We start from the raw sequence: 20,100 nt of genomic DNA, 5'->3' as shown, positions 1-20,100 counted from the left end.
GGGATCAGTAGAAGCTTAAGTTCAAGTTTTTGGGGTCGCCACCCTTGTCCCCCGGCCGCCATCTTGGAAATGGGGTGCAAAGGGGTTTCGCGCTATATCTCGTAAACTACCAACTCTACGGAAAATCTAATTAAACATAAAATGTAGCAAATTAAATTTGCTACAGTTTTGTTTCTATTACTTTTTATCGTCAAGTGACCAACAAAAAAGGTATAAACAAAAATATGTAAAACATTTTTAACAAGATTCCTTTTGGAGGTTATAACTTTTTTTCAGTTCATTTTAAAATAAAATAACATTATAGCAATTATGTAGAGGGTTTTTCAGCGAACAATTTCCACTATAAAGTTGTTTAATTATATTTATTTATATAGGTTTTACAGCGCTCCAAACTCGACCAGATTCTCGAATGCTCATAGGGATACAATAAAAAAAAGTTAGGCTTACTTTTCTATCTATACATATTTTTTATTTATACAATTTATTATGATTTTAACATTCCTATGCTATTATTAATCTGTTTTTGACCTTTCTCCCCACTATAAAACTTATAACCCTAAGCATATATAGAAAAGGCCCAAGAAGTTTGCCGGTTCAGAAGAAGAATGACGCACCGAAAAATGCAAAATTCTTAAGAAGAGCAAAAAACTAATTTAGGATTTCAAAATCATAAAGTATGATCAAAATTAGCCATTCACCACACCGTGGTCAGGATCTCGAGATACAAGCGTTTTTTGGGGTATGCCGCTTGTCTATGAAGTAACATAACTTTTTTCCTATTGTATATTTTGACTTAAAATTTTCCCAAAAACTTCTTCATGAATTATATTTTATTGCTGTGTTGGTTAAAATTATAAACTGAAAAATTTGTCACTTAACTTTTTTAAGTAAACATGAAACTAACGAAATATGATGACAAAATGTTTAAAAACTAACAACTCCTTTTTTAATGTGTTAAACATTTTGGACAAATTCCATTGTTATTTACATACAAGATGACACAGTAAAATTTTCAAAAGGAAATATTTACAGCGACCAAGGATACAGCGAGGTAAACTTGAAAAATCATCAAAACTGATTTTCGGCAGTTTTGTGAAAAATTTGATTTTTGAATGAACATGTTCCACCAAATCTAAATAAAAATAAACTTCATATTCGGATTCAGCGACCTCGAAAACATAAAAATAGAACAAAATTGGTCATTCACCTTAAATTTGATTTTCGTGGTCGGCATAATGATTGCTGCCGCTTGACTAATATATACACACACCGGCAAAATTAGCCGAACACCTTAAAAATGGGACATGTTTGATATCTCAGATTTCCTAAACCAGTTGTCCGATTTGAATGATTTTTTTAGTATATTATAGCCTTATCATTTAAGAATATCGGTGTAATAATATTGTTACTAGACAGGTAAATGTCATTTTATACCGGGTGTTATTATCATACTGTGTTTTTTCCTTAAAGTTCAGAACACTCTGTGGAATATTTTAGCCTATATAAAATATTGAAATTAAACTCAATTGTAGCCATAGGCCTTCTTAACATTTTCTTTTTTGGTTCATTTGCTTATGTTGGATAATAAAAAAGTTAGGTACTTTAACAACTAGCCATGTTCTTCATCAATACAGGGTGTTTCTAAATAAGTGCGACAAACTTAGAGGGGTAATTATGCATAAAAAAATAGTGACCGTTTTCTTTACAAACGTATGTCCGCACAAGTTTTGTTTCCGAGATACGGGATGTTGAATTTTTTCTTACAAACTGACGATTTATTTATTGCTCTAAAACCGGATGAGATATGTAAATGAAATTTGGTAGGTTTCAAGAGGTAGTTATTGCGCATTTTCTGACATTCAATTAAGAATTCTATATTCACCATTGGCGTGCATACGGGATATTTCTAAAATATTTATACCCGTATGCACGCCAATGGTGAATATAGAATTCTTAATTGAATGTCAGAAAATGCGCAATAACTACCTCTTGAAACCTACCAAATTTCATTTACATATCACGGTTCCCGGGAAGGGGGGTTATCGTGGGAGGTCTTGTCACTGGGAATTTTCCGGCGGCTACTTATTTTTCAATGATTCTTTAGTCAAAATTCACTGAGAGCGAAATCGCAGCACATTCTTTTTTTAAGTAAACGAGAAATGCATTTATTCTGCACAAAGCTATATTATTCCCTAAGTATTTTACATGATTTGAAATTCATATTGTATTACCAATATTTTTTTCTTTCACAAACTATCAGAAGTAGTTTTGGGGACATTAATACATTGGCCTGAATTCTTTCAGATTTAACTGACGACCCTAAAACCAATTTTTGAGGCTTTGAAAATGATTTTTTCACTTTTTTGACACTTTTAAAATTCGCGAGTCCAGGACTTTAACTTACGCACGCTTAGCACGCGGTAGTACACCAGAATGATAAGTCGGTAAAAACCACTTTTTAGTAAAAACCACTTTTTAGTATTCAGTTATTATAGCCCAAATCACTCGAAACTTATACTTTGTGAAGTTAACAACTAATTTTTGATACAGCATTGATAAATTTTTAAAATTGATATTTATTTCAAAATCATCAATAATTTAATTTTACACCGTGGGAAGAACACATTATGTTTCACACGAATTAAATAGACTCAAAATTTGTTTGTATTGTCTGGGTAAAAAAAGTGTACCCAATCGCAGGTGATTTAAAAGAAAAGTTATTACAACTCTCACCATGGTTTAAAAGTAACGTTAATGATAATAGTGTACCTAGTGCTATTTGTTCATCTTGTAGAAGAAAAGTATTTTTTGCCAATCAAAAGGATGAAGCTAATATTCGTCAAAATGAATTCGATCGATTACCTGAACTTGATACTTCTAAATTTACAAGCCAAAACAAAATTACGCGTAATAATTTAGTGTACGATTGTTATTTATGTAAACTTGCGCGAAAATCAAAATGCAACTCTTCTAAAATAATTTAAAAAAAATCAAATAAAAAAATTAGTGCAGAGAAAGTTTGTGTCAAATGTTTTCAAATAATAGGCAAAGGTATTTCGCACAAGTGCACTTCATGCTCTGAAGTTATGAATTTATATAGGGTGGAAGGCACTTATGGAATAAAATTATTTCTATCCTTGTTTCAAAAAATTATAAAAGACGCTGAGACCCGTCGATTTTTAAATAAAAATGTGCACTTTTTAAACACAAAAGTGTCAAAGTGAAAAAATAATTTTCAAAGCCTCAAAAAGTGGTCTTAGAGTAGTCAGGAAAATCTGAAAAAATTCAGGCTAATGTATTAATGTCTCCAAAACTACTTCTGATAGTTTTTGAAAGAAAAAATATTGGTAATACAATATGAATTTAAAACCATGTAAAATACTTAGGGAATAGTAGGGCTTTGTGCAGAAAAAATGCATTTCTCGCTTACTTAAAAAAAGAACGTGCTGCGATTTCGCTCTCAGTGAATTTTGACTAAAGAATCATTGAAAAATAAGTAGCCGCAGGAAAATTCCCAGTGACAAGACTTCTAACGATAACCCCCCTTCCCGGGAACCGTGATACCTCATCCGGTTTTAGAGCAATAAATAAATCGTCAGTTTGTAAGAAAAAATTCAACATCCCGTATCTCGGAAACAAAACTTTTGCGGACATATGTTTGTAAAGAAAACGGTCACTATTTTTTTATGCATAATTACCCCTCTAAGTTTGTCGCACTTATTTAGAAACACCCTGTATTGATGAAGAACATGGCTAGTTGTTAAAGTACCTAACTTTTTTATTATCCAACATAAGCAAATGAACCAAAAAAGAAAATGTTAAGAAGGCCTATGGCTACAATTGAGTTTAATTTCAATATTTTATATAGGCTAGAATATTCCACAGAGTGTTCTGACGTTTAAGGAAGAAACACAGTATGATTGTAACACCCGGTATAAAATGACATTTACCTGTCTAGTAACAATATTATTACACTGTTATTCTTAAATGATAAGGCTATAACAGACTAAAAAAATCATTTAAATCGGACAACTGGTTTAGGAAATCTGAGACATCAAACATGTCCCATTTTTAAGATGTTCGGCTAATTTTGCCGGTGTGTGTAGATAGAAAAGTATTTTTTTTTTATTGTATTTCTATGAGAATTCGAGAATCTGGTCAACATTGGAGCGCTGTAAAACCTAGATAATAAATAAAATTAAACAACTTTATAGTGAAAATTATTCATTGAAAAATCCTCTACAAAATCGCTATGATGTTATTTTATTGTGAAGTGAACGGAAAAAAGTTATAACCTCCAAAAGGAAACTTCTTACAAAATTTTCTCATATTTTTGTGTATAACTTTTTTGTTGGTCACTTGACGATAAAAAGTAATAGATATAAAATTGTAGAAAATTTAATTTGCTACATTTTATGTATAATGAAATTTTCTGTAGGATTGCTAGTTTAGGAGATACAGCTCGAAAACCCTTTGCACCCATTTTTCCAATATGGCGGGCGGGGGACAAGGGTGGCGACCCCAAAAACTTGAACTTAAGCTTCTACTGAACCCTCCTACACATTAAAAAAAATAAAATTGACTCCTCTAAGAAATGCAACCTAAATGTAACATTTTAATGGACTATTTGCAAATATTAAATTTTAATATTCTCTGCATATTTTTTAGTTGTTTAATTTTTTCTGAGATTTCTTTTTCTTCTTCAGATGAGCCAATCTTTTCTTTAACATTTTGCTGCATTTCATCGTCAAAACTTTCTATTCCTGGTAGAATGTTTGTCGCTCTCTTTTGGAGCTCTTCTGCTTCGATTATTGGGGTGAATCCCTTTGTAATATTTTTTTAGATTGTCGTGTAACCTGACTGTAGTTACAATTGTTCTTTATTTTTCTCTAATTTTAAATATTTTCCTCCAGTTTCTCATTTTTTAAAAAATATTAGCTAACTAAAAATTTTAACTTTAAAGTTTAGTACTGATCAAAATTTAGCGCTGTGCGGTTCTTAGTTTTTTGAAAGACCTTCTTTTCGGGAATTTACGAATAGGGATCACAGAAGTTTAGATACTGTGTTAAAATGTTTGTTTTTGAAGAAGTTTGTTAGCTTTGAAGTATAATCAGATCACTGAAATTATTACTGTCTACATTCAGTATTGATTCTCGTGATTTACTGTATGATATATAATTAAAATAATTTTTTTTTACTTCTTCGTTAAAAAAAGTAATTTGCATCTAATTTTAAATAACTTAAGTTTTTCCATATTCTAGGATGAATATGCGCACAGGTATCCTCGAGGGTTAAATCCAGTCAAAGTAAATGATATTGTTTTTGCTGTCCATGCAACACTAGCAACAATATTGACAATCATACAGTGTTGCCTATACGAAAAAGAAGAACAAAGAGTGTCTACAACTGCCAGGGGAATTTTAGGAATATTTGGAGTTTTCATCTTAATCAGTATTATCCTGTCAGTTTGCAACGTCATTCACTGGTTGGATCTGTTGTATTATTGTTCTTACGTTAAGTTAACAATTACTCTCATTAAGTATATACCACAGGTAAGTAATGTGATTGGATATTAATATAATATACATACACAAACACACTACAAACTTAAGATATAGTTTTGATGAAGACATGGAATACCTGTCGAAACGTCGCGTCAGCTCGTATAGAAGGCTTTTAATAATATTTGATTTCATTAAATTGTTCGGGCATGAGAAAAAATTTCGTATGAAAAAAATAATCTATAGGCAATTCTGAATAAAGGCGCAGTCTCTCTTATGCGATTGTCGCATGCGTTTGACGCAAGCAACAGTCGCAAGCGATGTTCTGTGCACTCCTCAAATGTAAACTTTATACGAGCGGTCATTTCATAAAACAACAAAAAATTTGACATATAATTTAAAAGTTTGTTGTTTATCAACTTATGATAACGAGGTTCGAGGTTAAGAAGCTTTGTTAATGGAACGTGATAGTGTGACGTCAAAACGTCAAAAAATTTTCCAAATAAAGCAAACGTTTGACGTCTGTCAATTGATTATACACGTGATTTTTGTAATCATTTTTAATTTTATTTTGTTTTAACAATTATCTGCTTATTTTTTTCTAAAGACACAATCTTTGTTAGTCATATCAATCATATTGCTTTTAATTTTATAAATGTCCCTACACAAAATCAAGGATTTACACACTATATGGTACTTACTGCGTTTCTTTAGGTTCTTAACTTGTCCCACGGTTATTAGACTTTATTACGGTTGCCTTGACCGACGGTGGTGGGGAGACTTATATTTTTGACTTTACGTCACAAGAGTATACATTCCCATATTTTTAAATGATTTTCGATCATTGAATGTGTGTTATTGTATATATATATATATATATATATATATATATATATATATATATATATATATATATATATATATGTGTGTGTGTGTATTATTTGTGTTATTATGAAATAATCAAATAGTACACATTTTATCTTATACCGGGTGGTGAACCGTGAAAAGGGCCATAGGAAACTCGATGTAAAATTCTAAATTGTTGAATTCCTGCTTCCCTAATTATTTTACACCAAAAGTCATGAGAGAATACTTGTAGAGAATTAAAATCTGTATTAAAATCAAAAGTTAAAATTGTTCTACGATTTAAATGCATTCCAAAATTTTGAAAAATATAATACATTTGCCACAATAGGTATATGCGTGTAAAAGTTAGGCCACACGTTACTATTTAACTGACAGTGCTCACACCATTGACTGAATAAAAAATCTTTATTATTAATACTTTCTCCGCAACTGAGGGTATCTTATCAACTGTATTGTTTTTAAACAATAGATGATAAAATAAAAATATTGACAGTTCAAAAATGTGAACATTATTGCATTGTGTGTGGCCTAAGTTTGGACTGAAAACTAAAATGTACCTATTACATTTTTACAAAATTTTGGAAGATGTTTAATTACGTAGACCAATTTTAACAGTTGTTTTCAATACAGATTTCAATCCTCTACTCTACAAATAGTTTCTAATGTCTTTTGATGTAAAATAATTAGGGAAGCTGGAATTCAACAGTTTAGAATTTTACATTGAGTTAATGCAAAATTTTGACGCATGTCAAAATTCTCAATGTGGTAACTGTATTCATTTTTTTCGAATCCTGAGAAAACTAATAAATATTTTTGAAAAATTTAAACTCAGAATGAAAGACTACATTATTACCGAGGGCTGAAAGTCCCTGAAAACTTCTATAATGTTTATTTTAATAAGTTATAGGGCTGAAAATAAAAGAGAAGTGTGATATTTAATTTCAAATATTTTATTTAATAGAAACTGCTTGTTTATTCTAAGGGGCTTTCCGCCCTCGGTAATAATGTAATCTTTCATCCTGCGTTTAAATTTTTCTAAAATACTTGGTTTCTCAGGATTCGAAAAAAATCATATTACGATTCAAATGACAGTACACTCTCGTGACGTAATCGCACCCTTAATGTTCATTGGTTTGTCGATCTAGGCAACCGTAGTAATGTCTAAGAACCGTGAACTTGTCCTATTTGGAAATATGGTGGGAAATATACTATGAGCATTGATTACAATCACGGGTACACAACACATCACCATTTTGTAAAAATTAAACATCCTACAAGCAATATATTCCAATTATAAAAACGACTATTTCACTAGACTGTTTTTAACTGATAAAACGTCATAGCAACGCATCGTTTCCTACTGACAAAACTCCTTAGCGACGTGATTTCTCAGCGACAAAATTATGACAGATCCGTCACGAAAGTGTCTGGTAATAACAAATAAATAAAGATTATATTTCGTTGATATGGTGCATTAATTGTCTCGTGAAATAGTCTTGTCGAATATCATTCGAGAGAAAATTATTTACCGGCAAAATTTTCTCCTGGTTTCATTCAAGTTCGTTGCCTTTTGGTAATTTTCGCTTATGAAATTTTGACAAAATCACTCGACTGACGTCTCGTGATTTAAGTCAAAATTTAATTCGCGAAAATTGCCAGGCAACAAACTTCCATACCAGTCGAAAATATTGCCGGCAAAATTTTCTCTCTTTTGATATTATATACGAAAATAAACACCACGTGTGAATTTCTGACACATTTATGTTTTGTTTGAAAATTATTCCAGAGTAGCCAACATTGATTTGGCGTCACGACTATCACGGTCCATTAATATTTTAATAATATGTAATTTCCAGATATAAATAAGCAATGCTGTTGTTTTCATAATTGCACAAAGAATAAACATTTTGTACTAACCTTAAGGTGACACCCAGTTTTTCTTCTGGTGTTATTACTCTCTTTACCATTCTTGTAGGAGATTTCGTTATGTAAAAAAACTCATACAGAAGTAAAAACTTCAGGTTGTATACTGGTATAAAATGGTTTATTTTATTTTATACCAGTATACAACCTGAAGTTTTTACTTCTGTATGAGTTTTTAAACTATGGTATACAGCCAACTATTGGAATTTTTCCATTGATTTTATTTCGTTATGTCTTCATTAATAGCACATAACAAGAAATGGAACTGGTTCTTCATCACGCGAAAGAAACTATGAAACTTGGTCTCATTATCAACCATATATTTACTTATTAAATTGGTTTGGTATCCTTCTTCAACCCTATTCGCATACATTTCATCAGTTTTACTCTTTTTTGGTTTACCTTCATCTGAGAACATCATTTTTAAAATGTTCTCCTCCAATTCTTGCTCTTTTAATATGTGAAGATAAACCTGTCTCTGCAGATGCTCCATTATTATTAAGTATTATAATTACTAAGTATTACTATAATTATAAATTACTAAATATCAATATTATTATAAATTACTATGAAGCAATGTTACTATTATCGGTGCTATTAGATAATATATAACATAACCTATTATTTTTAAAATTCCCGCTTTTCATCAGCTGTTCTATCTGATGCGTCTAAACATAGCCACCTTTGTCTAAACCACCTCTAAACGCACAAGAGAGACCACCCCAACCACTGCGTTAATTGCTTGCGACTGCTACTTGCGTCGAACCATAGCCACCTTAACGTCGAACGCATGCGACAATCGCATAAGAGAGACTGCGCCTTAAGAGGAAACAGTAGCGATCAACAGGTAGCAAAAACGCGTTCCAAGATTGCGGCTGTAATTTTGAATATTTTTTCGAGATATTTGGCACACGTATTCGTAATATAATAAAGAATGGCGGTACAGAGCCCAATTTGAAAAATATATTTATATGTGGAAATTACTCTGTAATTAAATACATTATTAAAAAAATGAGCCTGTACCGCCATTAAGAAGAACAAAAAAATACACTTTCTTCAAATAAACTTTTTTATCCGATGCCTAGATTTTGTGTCATTTTGGAACTACTAAAATTTTTTATTTCATTAGTAGTTCCAAAATGACACAAAATCTAGGCATCGGATAAAAAAGTTTATTTGAAGAAAGTGTATTTTTTTGTTCTTCTTAATGGCGGTACAGGCTCGTTTTTTTAATATTGTATTTAATTACAGAGTAATTTCCACATATTAATATATTTTTCAAATTGGGCTCTGTACCGCCATTCTTTATTATATTACGAATAAGTGTGCCAAATATCTCGAAAAAATATTCAAAATTACAGCCGCAATCTTGGAACGCGTTTTCGCTACCTGTTGATCGCTACTGTTTCACCTTAAAATTGTCGAAGGGTCTAAAATCAATTCCGACTCCTAGGGAATTCCAAAAAAATTATTTAGTCCAGTCAATGACCATTTTCTCGCATAATTTTCTGAGTATGCGCAGATTCAAAATTTGACATAGGTTCAGGTTCTATTTTCGGTCAACAAAGTTGACATTGTGCCGTATCACCATCATCATCCAGCCTTCTGCATCCAAAGTTGACCATAGGCCTCCCCTAATTTCTTCCAGTTCTGTCGGTCTTGGGCTTTCTGCAACCAATTCCCAGCAACGCTTTGGACGTCATGTGTCCATCGTGTAGGTGGTCGACCTCTACTTCTTTTGTCTGCTTGTGGTCTCGACACTGTAATTTTTTGGGTCCACTTTTCGTCCTTCATTCTGGCTACGTGACCTGCCTAATTCCACTTCAGCCATGTTATTCGCTCTATGACATCTGTGACGCCTGTGCTTCTTCTGATTTCCTCGTTTCTAACATTGTCTCTGAGAGTAAGTCCAGGTTGTTGTGGCCTGGTTTGACGATAGTGTTTCGGCGCCATAAGTCATGACTGGAAGGACACAGATATAAACTATAGACTGTGGCGTATATATGGTCAAAAATTATTTATTTTATTGATACACCATTTTGCTTATTTAAATTAGGCCTCAGCGTGTTTAAATTAACTTTCAAAAAGGCGCGTGTTTTAAAATGACCATGGCAACATCAACAGTTTTAAATATTGATCTGACCTATTGATCTGACCTTATTACGTCAAATAAATAAAATATGAATAAAATATTACTAACAAATGTTTCAAAAGCTTTATTCAAATATTTGAAAATCTTAATCTTTTAACGCATTCGATGCCCATGGCGCATAAGTAGCGTCACGAAAGATTTATCAAAGTACCGATGACGCATAAGTGGCGTCAGTAGTACCTACTGTGTTACTAAATGAAGGATTTAAGTGCGTGGTACCAGCCAAGTGACGCTTGTTCAAGATAGGCCCCGAACGTGTTAAATGAATGTGAAAAGTACAGTTGGTATTGTTTAAAATATTTATACTTCCGTTATTTAAATCAGAGGAAATGCTGTTCAAATTAATACTACCGACATTCTCGGAAGCCAATGAGGTTGTATTTCCATTAATAGTACTCGCAATAATGTTTGAAACAATTTTCTTATTGGTAATACTCTCTTCAGTCGCCACAACTGCCGATTTCCATCCTTCTTGTCGTTGTATTTGATCTATTGCCATGCCACTGTTCGTCATAATTGTAGCGGACGTCCGTCGAAACGCATGTGCCGTGTATTTCTCAGTATCGTCCAATTTTAGGTAACGTGTTATTTGCAAGGGACATTTATTGTTTATTTATTTAGTTATATTTTGCTCTTCCATCCATTTAATGAACTTGTCGTATTTGTCTTCCGATTTTTTCTGTATTAACCATCGCGCGTGTTTTAAAGATCTCAATATCCACTTATACTTCAATATACTATAAAATTCTACAAAATTAGCACTTACTCTATTAATAATCTGGTCATGTCTACAAAAAATGCAAAATGTAACATTCTTCTGCTATTGCTATTCTTCTACTTGTACTTCTCTATATCCTCAGATAATCTATTGTTTTTTTTTATTTATGGTTCCTGAAGAACTTAGTGATATGACTTTATCCTGTACAATTTTTGGTTTTAGTTTAGACCTGCCTAAGGTTCAGAATTTCTGACTAACTTTTAGTGGTTACGTTTCATTTTTCAACAAATTGTAGACTGCGTTATTACCAGAGACATGTTAACCATAGACCAGGCTAGTTATATGCCACTCAATGCATCGGGGTGTAACGCCAATATCAAGGACGCCATTGGTCAATATTCATTTTTAATGGTCTAGCCATCTTTGTCCGTCATATGAGCGGTATCGCTTAGTAAAAAGAGATAGATAGACCACCGATCGACTGCCGCGCGTTACGCTTTTTTGCTCAGTATGCCTTGTCTACGGTTAAAATGTCTCTGGTTATTACTTCTATAATTTTAACGACATTCAACTTTTGCAATTGTATACCAACAACTAAAGACAACTAAAGAAACTAAAGAAGTCTATTTTTAGGCCTACATGAACTACAAACGAAAAAGTACCATTGGATGGAGTATAGGAAATATATTCCTAGATTTTACTGGAGGTACCTTGAGTATGTTACAAATGATGGTCGATGCCTACAATTATGGTAAGTATTCATGTCAAGTTTTTAGTTAATTTTAATATGTATAAAGGCAAGCAAACGTGATAATTGCAATAAAAAATATTAGATGTAACTTAACTAATGGACTGGGAACACGGGACGCACTCTTTGCACTAAATGTGTTATTGTAGAAATGCCGAGATCAAAGGAAAGACGTCTTTGCTGTATTTATTGACTATGAGAAGGCCTTTGATCGAGTACAACATCACAAATTAATTAAAATATTAAAGGATAAAGGAGTTGATAGTCAAGATGTACGAATCATAGAAAAATTATACTGGCGTCAAACAGCGACAGCTTGCATAAATGGAAAATCAACAGAAATATGCAAAATACAAAGAGGTGTCAGACAGGGTTGTATACTGTCCCCACTGTTATTCATTTTATATTCAGATAGAATATTTAAGGAAGCGCTGCATAATTTGGAATGGGGTGTGAAAGTTAATGGAATTCTGATAAATACAATCAGATATGCAGACGATACAGTTATTTTAAGTGATGATATGAATGGATTTTACAACACCTTTTAAATGCCATTGACACAGTGGGAAGAGAGTTTGGCCTAGATATAAACTGTTCAAAAACAAAATACATGGTATTTAGCCGTTTGGCCCATCAAGATTCACGGTTATATGTAGATGGTCATATAATTCAAAGAGTACCCAGTTTTAAATATCTTGGTTGCCATATTACTGAACAACTAGATCCAGATAAAGAGATAAAATGTAGAATCGAGATAGCACGCACGACATTTTTAAAAATGAGGTCATTCTTCTGTAATGATACCTTGCAACTTCAACTTCGAAAGCGCATGATTAAATGCTACATTTGGTCAGTCCTCTTGTATGGTGTCGAAGCATGGACATTAAAAATATCCACCATTAACCGTTTGGAGGCCTTTGAGATGTGGCTGCACAGACGTATTCTGAAAATACCATGGACGGCTGTGCTGACAAATGTGGCAGTCGTTAGAAGAGCAAATGCTACCCGCGAGCTGCTTGATAACATCAAATATAGAAAGATGGCCTATTTTGGACATGTAGTAAGGGGAGACCGGTATAATATTCTTCAACTTATTATGATGGGTAAAATCGAAGGACGCAGAGGAATTGGTAGAAAGCAGGCCTCTTGGTTGAAGAATATCCGGGAGTGGACAGGAATAAAGAAAGGAGAACACCTATTTAGAATAGCTCGAGACAGAGACAGTTTCGCCATGTTAATCACCAACGTCAAGGGGACTTGATAGGGCACGTTAAGAAGTAACTTAACCAATCAGTGGAAAGACACAAATACATGATTCATGCAAGGTTCTGTTGTTTTCCTGACAAGTTAAATGCTACTATCATACTCCGTATCATAATAATAATAATAATAATAGTCCCCCGTTCCACGGCTGGGTCCCCTGTTTTATACCGCTCACGTGGCTTTGGGTGTATAGCAGGGTAGTCTGCTTTATCTAGGGCCTACGGTATACAAGGAAGGTAACAGGGCCAGTGCTACGCTTCAACCGCCTATTATTACCCCTGATTTTACCTAAGGTACTCATTTTATTCAGGCTGAGTTGACCTGGGGCCTATAAACATGTTAAAAATGTCTAGTTGTTCTTGCCGGCGGTAGGATTTGAACTCCGGACCACCGGCACGTGAGCAAAGCACCCTACCGCTTATCTACGTCGGCCCACTCCGACGTATCAAATTTTAGAAAACCATCATGATTTAGCTCAGCTTCCATATGTCTGACGACGTTTTCAATACCATACAGTCACCAATTCAGCATTACGGCGCCCTCTCCGCTCTCCTGTTAATTCATTTCTTTGAGGGCCAAATATCACTCTGAGAACCTTACCTTCAAATACAAGCAGCTTATTTATTTCCCGCTGACGTAGAGTCCATGTTTCACTTCCATATGTAACAATAGCGAATAATTGACATGTAAAGTCTTAATTTATGCTGAGATCTCTCTTTCTATGTGGATGTCATCTGTGATTGCCGCCTCCAGATATTTAAACTCTTTTACGAAGATTTTCTAAGTGGTGGTCATTAATAGTTATATCGTGACTAACTCCTTGTCTTGGATTTTTTGTTACGAGCATTTATTTCGTATTCTCTTCATTTATTTGAAATTCCAGACTACGTGTTTCTTCCTCGAGTATTGAAAACACCTCCCTCACGTCTCTTGTAGAATGAGCGACTGCATCTAAATCATCAGCAAAGGCCATCAATAGTTTTGATCCTCGATTCGTAAATCCCCTGTCAGATCAGATCATATTTTACTTATTGCATATTCTAAGGCTAAATTGAATAGCAACGGTGATAAGGGGTCTCCTTGCCTAAGTCCTGATGTTATACTAAATGGTATCGATGTTCTGTTTCCTATTCTTACCTATGCATATGAGTCTGACACGCACATTTCAGTTAGCTCCACTAATTTTCTTTGTATTCCCATTTCTAGCATTGATAAAACGTTTTTTGATCCAATTTTTTTTGTATTGCCGACTGATTTAAGCTCAAAATATCTTATATTAAGCTACACTGATTCATTGCTCTATCCTTCACTGATTTTATTGCTCTTAAAATTCTGTGTTGGACCCACCTTGGTATACTGAACAATATGTCCAGATCCATACTCTAAAGTATTAGGTGTTCTTTGAAATGATTTTTTATATGTTCCCGTTTCTGTTTCAACACCGACATATCACTTGCTTAATAATCACACTTTTGCTTCTTCCACCCCTTCTACAGTACAACCCCGCAAATCCGAACCCCGCTAATCCGAACGTTCGGCAAATCCGAACCAACGGAAAGTGAAAAAAGTTAAAAAATTCAAGACAAAAACTTAATTTTTGTTCCTTGGTAACTTAAAAAAGCGGCGTTTGGGTTTACCAGGTAAAACGCGGCGCAAACACCTGCATGTGTACAAATCCTAAGGCCAGCTTTCGGATAATCTAAACTTTTCGGAATCCGAACAGGCTGTTCCCCCAATTAGTTCGGATTTGCGGGGTTCTACTGTATATTATTTTGACTCGTATTACCTAACACTTCAGGGAAATAATCAAAATTCATCCGTGTACCGAACCTAATGTCATAATGTTATTAGAACAAAATGGCCTCTGGGATAAACAATTTAAATAACTGATAAAAATAAAAATGAATAACCATTTTCATTTCGTTGCAACACGAAATTAAAGCCGTCTTATATCTCAGTTCGCTTAGAGATCACTACAAACACTCTGACCGAATGATTTAAAAACTCGTTAGTTTTTCATCAGAGAATAGACCAGGAAGGATCTGTTTTTAGGTGGATGTGAGAGGTGGCATTCGGATTTTTGCGGATAAAGTTAGGTGATAACTTCGTTAATTATAATTGACTTATGCTCCTTCTCAAATATGCCCGGAACATTAATAAAAAAATAAAATATTTAAAAATTTCAAAAAATTTCGTTTTTTTTTCTACTTTCTTTGCGTATAACTTTAAAACGATTCATTTTGGAACAAAGTCGTATAGAAATAAAACAAAGATAATTAAATTTTCTATCAGATACGATTGGTTAAAAATGTCTTAATTTAACACCCTTGCTGCAAAATAGCAATAAATATAAAATAAGGAGGCAAAACAAGCCTGTCCTAATTCAATGTTTTTCCATCACTTAGGTTACACTTGGAACTTTCCTAATTCGCTTGGAAAATTTTTGTAATGTGTTAAAACCGTCCACCAAATTTCATTAAAATTTACTTACTAGATTTTGCATAATAATTTTGCAATCTAAACTTTTTTTAACATTTACATTGCAAAGGGCATAGCCGGGTAAGATGATGAAAGTGCCCCCAACTCGATTCGAATTCCGTATAGGTCACCGTTTAGCATATATAGTGAAACTAACTTTATGAAATTTTTAGCCCCCTAGGTGGTCATGTGACCCACCTAGAGCCTAATTAGGCTTTTTATGTTTTTATTTTTTATCTCAGCCGCATCGAGAACTAGCGAAAAACTTTAAATAAAAAATTTGTAAGATTTAAAAAGTTCTGTGCGAAAAAAATTTTTTTTTTTAATTTTTGGCGGGAAGTTTAAATTTTAGAACGATTTTAAAATTTTAAAATTTTAAATGGTTATAAAAAAATAATGGTAATAAAAAAGGAATATGGTTTAGAAATAAACGAAGAGAAAACGAAATATATGGTGATGAAGGGAAATGAAAATCATCTGGGACAGTCCTTTAAGATACAAAGCCCAAGTAAAGAATATAACTTCGAAATTGTCGGCCAATTCGATTACTTGGGAGTAACACTAACAAATAGGAACGAAGAGAACCAAGAAATAGCAAAAAGAATGGCGAAAGGTAGTAAGAGTGCTGGAAGTCTAAATAAGATACTGAGGTCGAAGATAATATCCAGAAAAGCAAAAAAACGAATATATACAACAGTTATCCGACCTACGGTACTCTGTGCTAGCGAGACCTGGACATTAAATAAAGATATGGAAGTAAAATTAGATAGATGGGAACGAAAGATCCTCAGAAGGATATATGGAGGTTTAAAAGAGGGGAATATCTGGCGAAGAAGAACGAATGAAGAAATAATGCAAATATATGGACAACCAAAAATAACAACACTCGCCAAAATTCAAAGATTAAGATGGCTTGGGCATATAGCAAGAATGGAAGAAGGAAGAGTTCCCAATCAACTAATAAACACGGAGGCTGGTACAAAAAGAAAAAGAGGACGCCCCCGAAGAAGATGGTTGGAGTCTGCAAAAGAAGATCTGAAGTCGCTGAGGGTACAAGATTGGAAAAACCTAGCACAAGACAGAAAGAAATGGAAGAAAACAATTGAAGCCTTGGGCCCCTAAGGCCTGTTGAGCTGAACTATATATAAAAAAATAACCAAGACATTCGTTTTCACAAAAAAAATATAGAACGTGTATTTTTGCATAATATTTTACCCTGAATTTTTTCAAATTTTTAAAATTGGTGAAACGCACCTTCAAAAATAAAAAACCGCATTTTTTCGGTTTTTTTTTCGTTTTTTGATATAATTTTATACATATTTTTCAAAAAAGGTAACACCGTCACTGGAGCAGGTAAAAAATTTAAAAAGAATTGGGGTTTGCTTAATAAAAAATTTTTGTAACACTATCCATTTTCAAGATACAGGGCGTTGAAGAAAACAAAATTTTACACATTTTTTACGATTTTGCCGAAACTACTGGCAACATTGTAATAAAACTTGGCGGGTTTTAAGAGGTAGTTATTGTGCATGTGTGACATACAATTAAGGATTTGATATTCATCATTGGCGCGCTTAGGGGTAATGGTCTGAATTTTTCAAAGAAAAAAGATAGTACGCCACTGACATATTTCAAATTAATAATCATTTTTAAATTCCTCATTCAATTTGCGATAAAAAAACTATCTTATCATTTTTTCATACGAGGCGCCGTTTTGCTGAAAAAAAATATCTTAACGCTTCCAAAGTATTCGAATTAGTTTTTATAATGGACGTACGAGTTTACGTATGTAGATGTAGAAACTATTAATAGAAGTTCGAATACTTTGTAAGGGTTAAGATGTTTTATTTTTTGAATAAAAATGGCGCGTCGTATGAAAAAATAAGAAGATAGATTTTTTGTCACAAATTAAACGAATTCAAAAAGGATTGTTAATTTGAAATATGTCAGTGGCGTACTATCTTTTTTTCTTTAAAAAGTTCAGACTATTACCCGTATACGCGCCAATGATAAATATAAAATTTTTAATTGTATGTCAAAAAATGCAAAACAACTACCTCTTAAAACTCGCCAAATTTTATTACAATGTTGCCAGTAGTTTCGGCAAAATCGTAAAAAATGTGTAAAATTTTGTTTTCTTCAACGCCCTGTATATTGAAAATGGATGGGATTACAAAAAATTTTTATTAAGCAAACCCCAATTATTTTTCAGTTTTTTACCTATTCTAGTGACGGTATTACATTTTTGAAAAATATGTATAAAATTGTATCAAAAAAACGAAAAAAAAACCGAAAAAATGCTGTTTTTTATTTTTAAAGGTGCGTTTCACCAATTTTAAAAATTTGAAAAAATTCAGGGTGAAATATTATGCAAAAATACACGTTATATATTTTTTTCGTGAAAACGAATGTCTTAGTTATTTTTTTATACCCATTTAAAATTTTAAAATCGTTCTAAAATTTAAATTTCCCGCCAAAAATTAAAAAAAAAATTTTTTTCGGACAGAACTTTTTAAAGCTTACAACTTTTTTTATTTAAAATTTTTCGCTAGTTCTCGATGCGGCTGAGATAAAAAATAAAAACTTAAAAGGCCTAATTAGGCTCTAGGTGGGTCACATGACCACCTAGGGGGCTAAAAATTTCAGAAAGTTAGTTTCACTATATATGCTAAACGGTGACCTATATGGAATTCGAATCGAGTTGGGGGCACTTTTCATCATCTTACCCGGCTAGGCCCTTTATTATGCAAAATCTATTAGGTCGATTTTAATGAAATTTGGTAGACCATTTAAGTGAGTTATAAGAATTTTCTAAGCGAATTACTAAGGTTCTAAGTGACACCAAAGTGGGTTAAGAAACATTGAATAACAACTGGCGTATTTTGCCCCCTTATTTTGTATTTATTGCTATATTGCAGAAAAGGTAATACCTTAAGACATTTTTGACCAGTCGTATATCATACAAAATTCAATTATCTTTATTTTATTTCTGTACAACTTTGTTCCAAAACGAACCGTTTTAAAGTTATAAGCAAAGAAAGCAGAAAAAAATCGATGTTATGCGAAATTTTTAAATATTTTAATTTTTTATTAATGTTCCGGGCATATTTGAGAAGGAGCATAAGTCAATTATTATTACTGAAGGTGTCACCTAACTTTATCTGCAAAAATCCGAATGCCACCTCTCACATAAAAAATAACACGTTTTTTTACAGATTAGTCCTGGTCTAGAATATATGTGTAGCTATCTCCAAACCAAACTGAAATAATCCAGACGATTAGCCCCGAATTGCAACTAACGAAATGGTGTGGAGGTCGTAGAGACATCTGCTAGATACAAGTCAACGTTTTCAATTTAATAAAATATAAAATAATATTAAATTAAAAACCTCATTGGGACCATTTTTCTGGTCATTTTTCTGGAGCCACCTCCGTGGCTTCTAAAAATGCAAGCCAAGCGGATTCTAGAGCAAAATAAGATAGATAGAGAAGAATTCAAATAACTTTTAAACTATAACTGATGGATCGTGATGAAATTTTGGGGTTGGTTAAACACTAAAAAATTTGATGGTTTTGGTTTTAATTGTTTCGTATTTATCAACAAATTAGCAGTGTTAACACATAGAGAATGCAATTTATAATACCCCTTTTATTATTTATTCCAGATGACTGGGTTTCAATATTTGGTGATCCAACCAAATTTGGTCTAGGACTATTCAGCGTAGTTTTTGACATATTCTTCATCGTCCAACATTACATACTCTACAGACATTCAAGATATAATGTGGACTTGCCTTAATTTTTAGTTTAAACTAGTTTAAGTATGTACAAAGGATATTATACTTATAAATTTATTTATTATTGTTGTATATTGAAAAATGTAACTTTTTTAAAAGATTTTTATTACTAAGACACTTGATATCTACCGATATTGATATTAAATCTGTGTTTTTACTTTTTGTTTTTTTTTTATTATATTTTATATGACTAAATAAAGTACGCAACTATGTTTTTATAAATAGAAACATATCAGCAGTTACTAATCTATACTGTAAAAAACTGTTACTGTTACTAAAGAGTAACACATCAAATAAAACTAACTATGGAGTTACTGGGCTCAATGAATAGTCATCAAATAGAAATGTTATAGAATGTTCTAGTCCAGGGGTCACCAATTACATTCCCTGAGGGTCCGTCTCGAAAACCTATGACACTTCCGGGGTCCGGATTTAATGCTACCTGTTTCTTGTTTTTTATTCTTAGTATCAGTATATTACATCTGAACCCGCTTATTGTAATAGCCTTCGTGCCAATCAAAAGTATTTCTATAACCGGAATATTCTAATAACAGATAATTGGTCGCTAGCAGAAACGTTTCGGGACCTTCAAGTTTTGTTCCTTAAACCGGGATATTCCTTTAAGAGGTATTCTAATAAGCGGTTTTGACTGT

The 20,100-nt window shown here is 32.9% G+C and overlaps 2 protein-coding genes across 8 annotated transcripts in view; one reads left to right on the top strand and one right to left on the bottom strand.

Annotated features, from left to right (window-relative positions):
* LOC126882072 (cystinosin homolog) overlaps positions 1-19,604 on the top strand; it is a 159,063-nt gene extending 139,459 nt beyond the window's left edge. For all 4 annotated transcript variants that reach the window (XM_050646902.1, XM_050646899.1, XM_050646900.1 and 1 more), the window contains exons 7-9: positions 5,262-5,552; positions 11,795-11,912; positions 19,316-19,604. In XM_050646902.1, coding sequence (XP_050502859.1) covers positions 5,262-5,552; positions 11,795-11,912; positions 19,316-19,449 — 543 coding nt within the window. In that variant the 3' untranslated portion in view covers positions 19,450-19,604. The remainder of the gene's footprint in view (positions 1-5,261; positions 5,553-11,794; positions 11,913-19,315) is intronic.
* Positions 1-20,100, bottom strand: part of LOC126882069 (uncharacterized) — a 550,590-nt gene that overhangs the window by 144,638 nt on the left and 385,852 nt on the right. The window lies entirely within an intron of this gene.

Source organism: Diabrotica virgifera, chromosome 3, assembly GCF_917563875.1.
Source record: "Diabrotica virgifera virgifera chromosome 3, PGI_DIABVI_V3a".
Lineage (NCBI taxonomy): Eukaryota > Metazoa > Arthropoda > Insecta > Coleoptera > Chrysomelidae > Diabrotica > Diabrotica virgifera.
The sequence above is the reverse complement of the archived record's forward strand: the minus strand, read 5'-3'. Positions and strand labels throughout refer to the sequence as shown.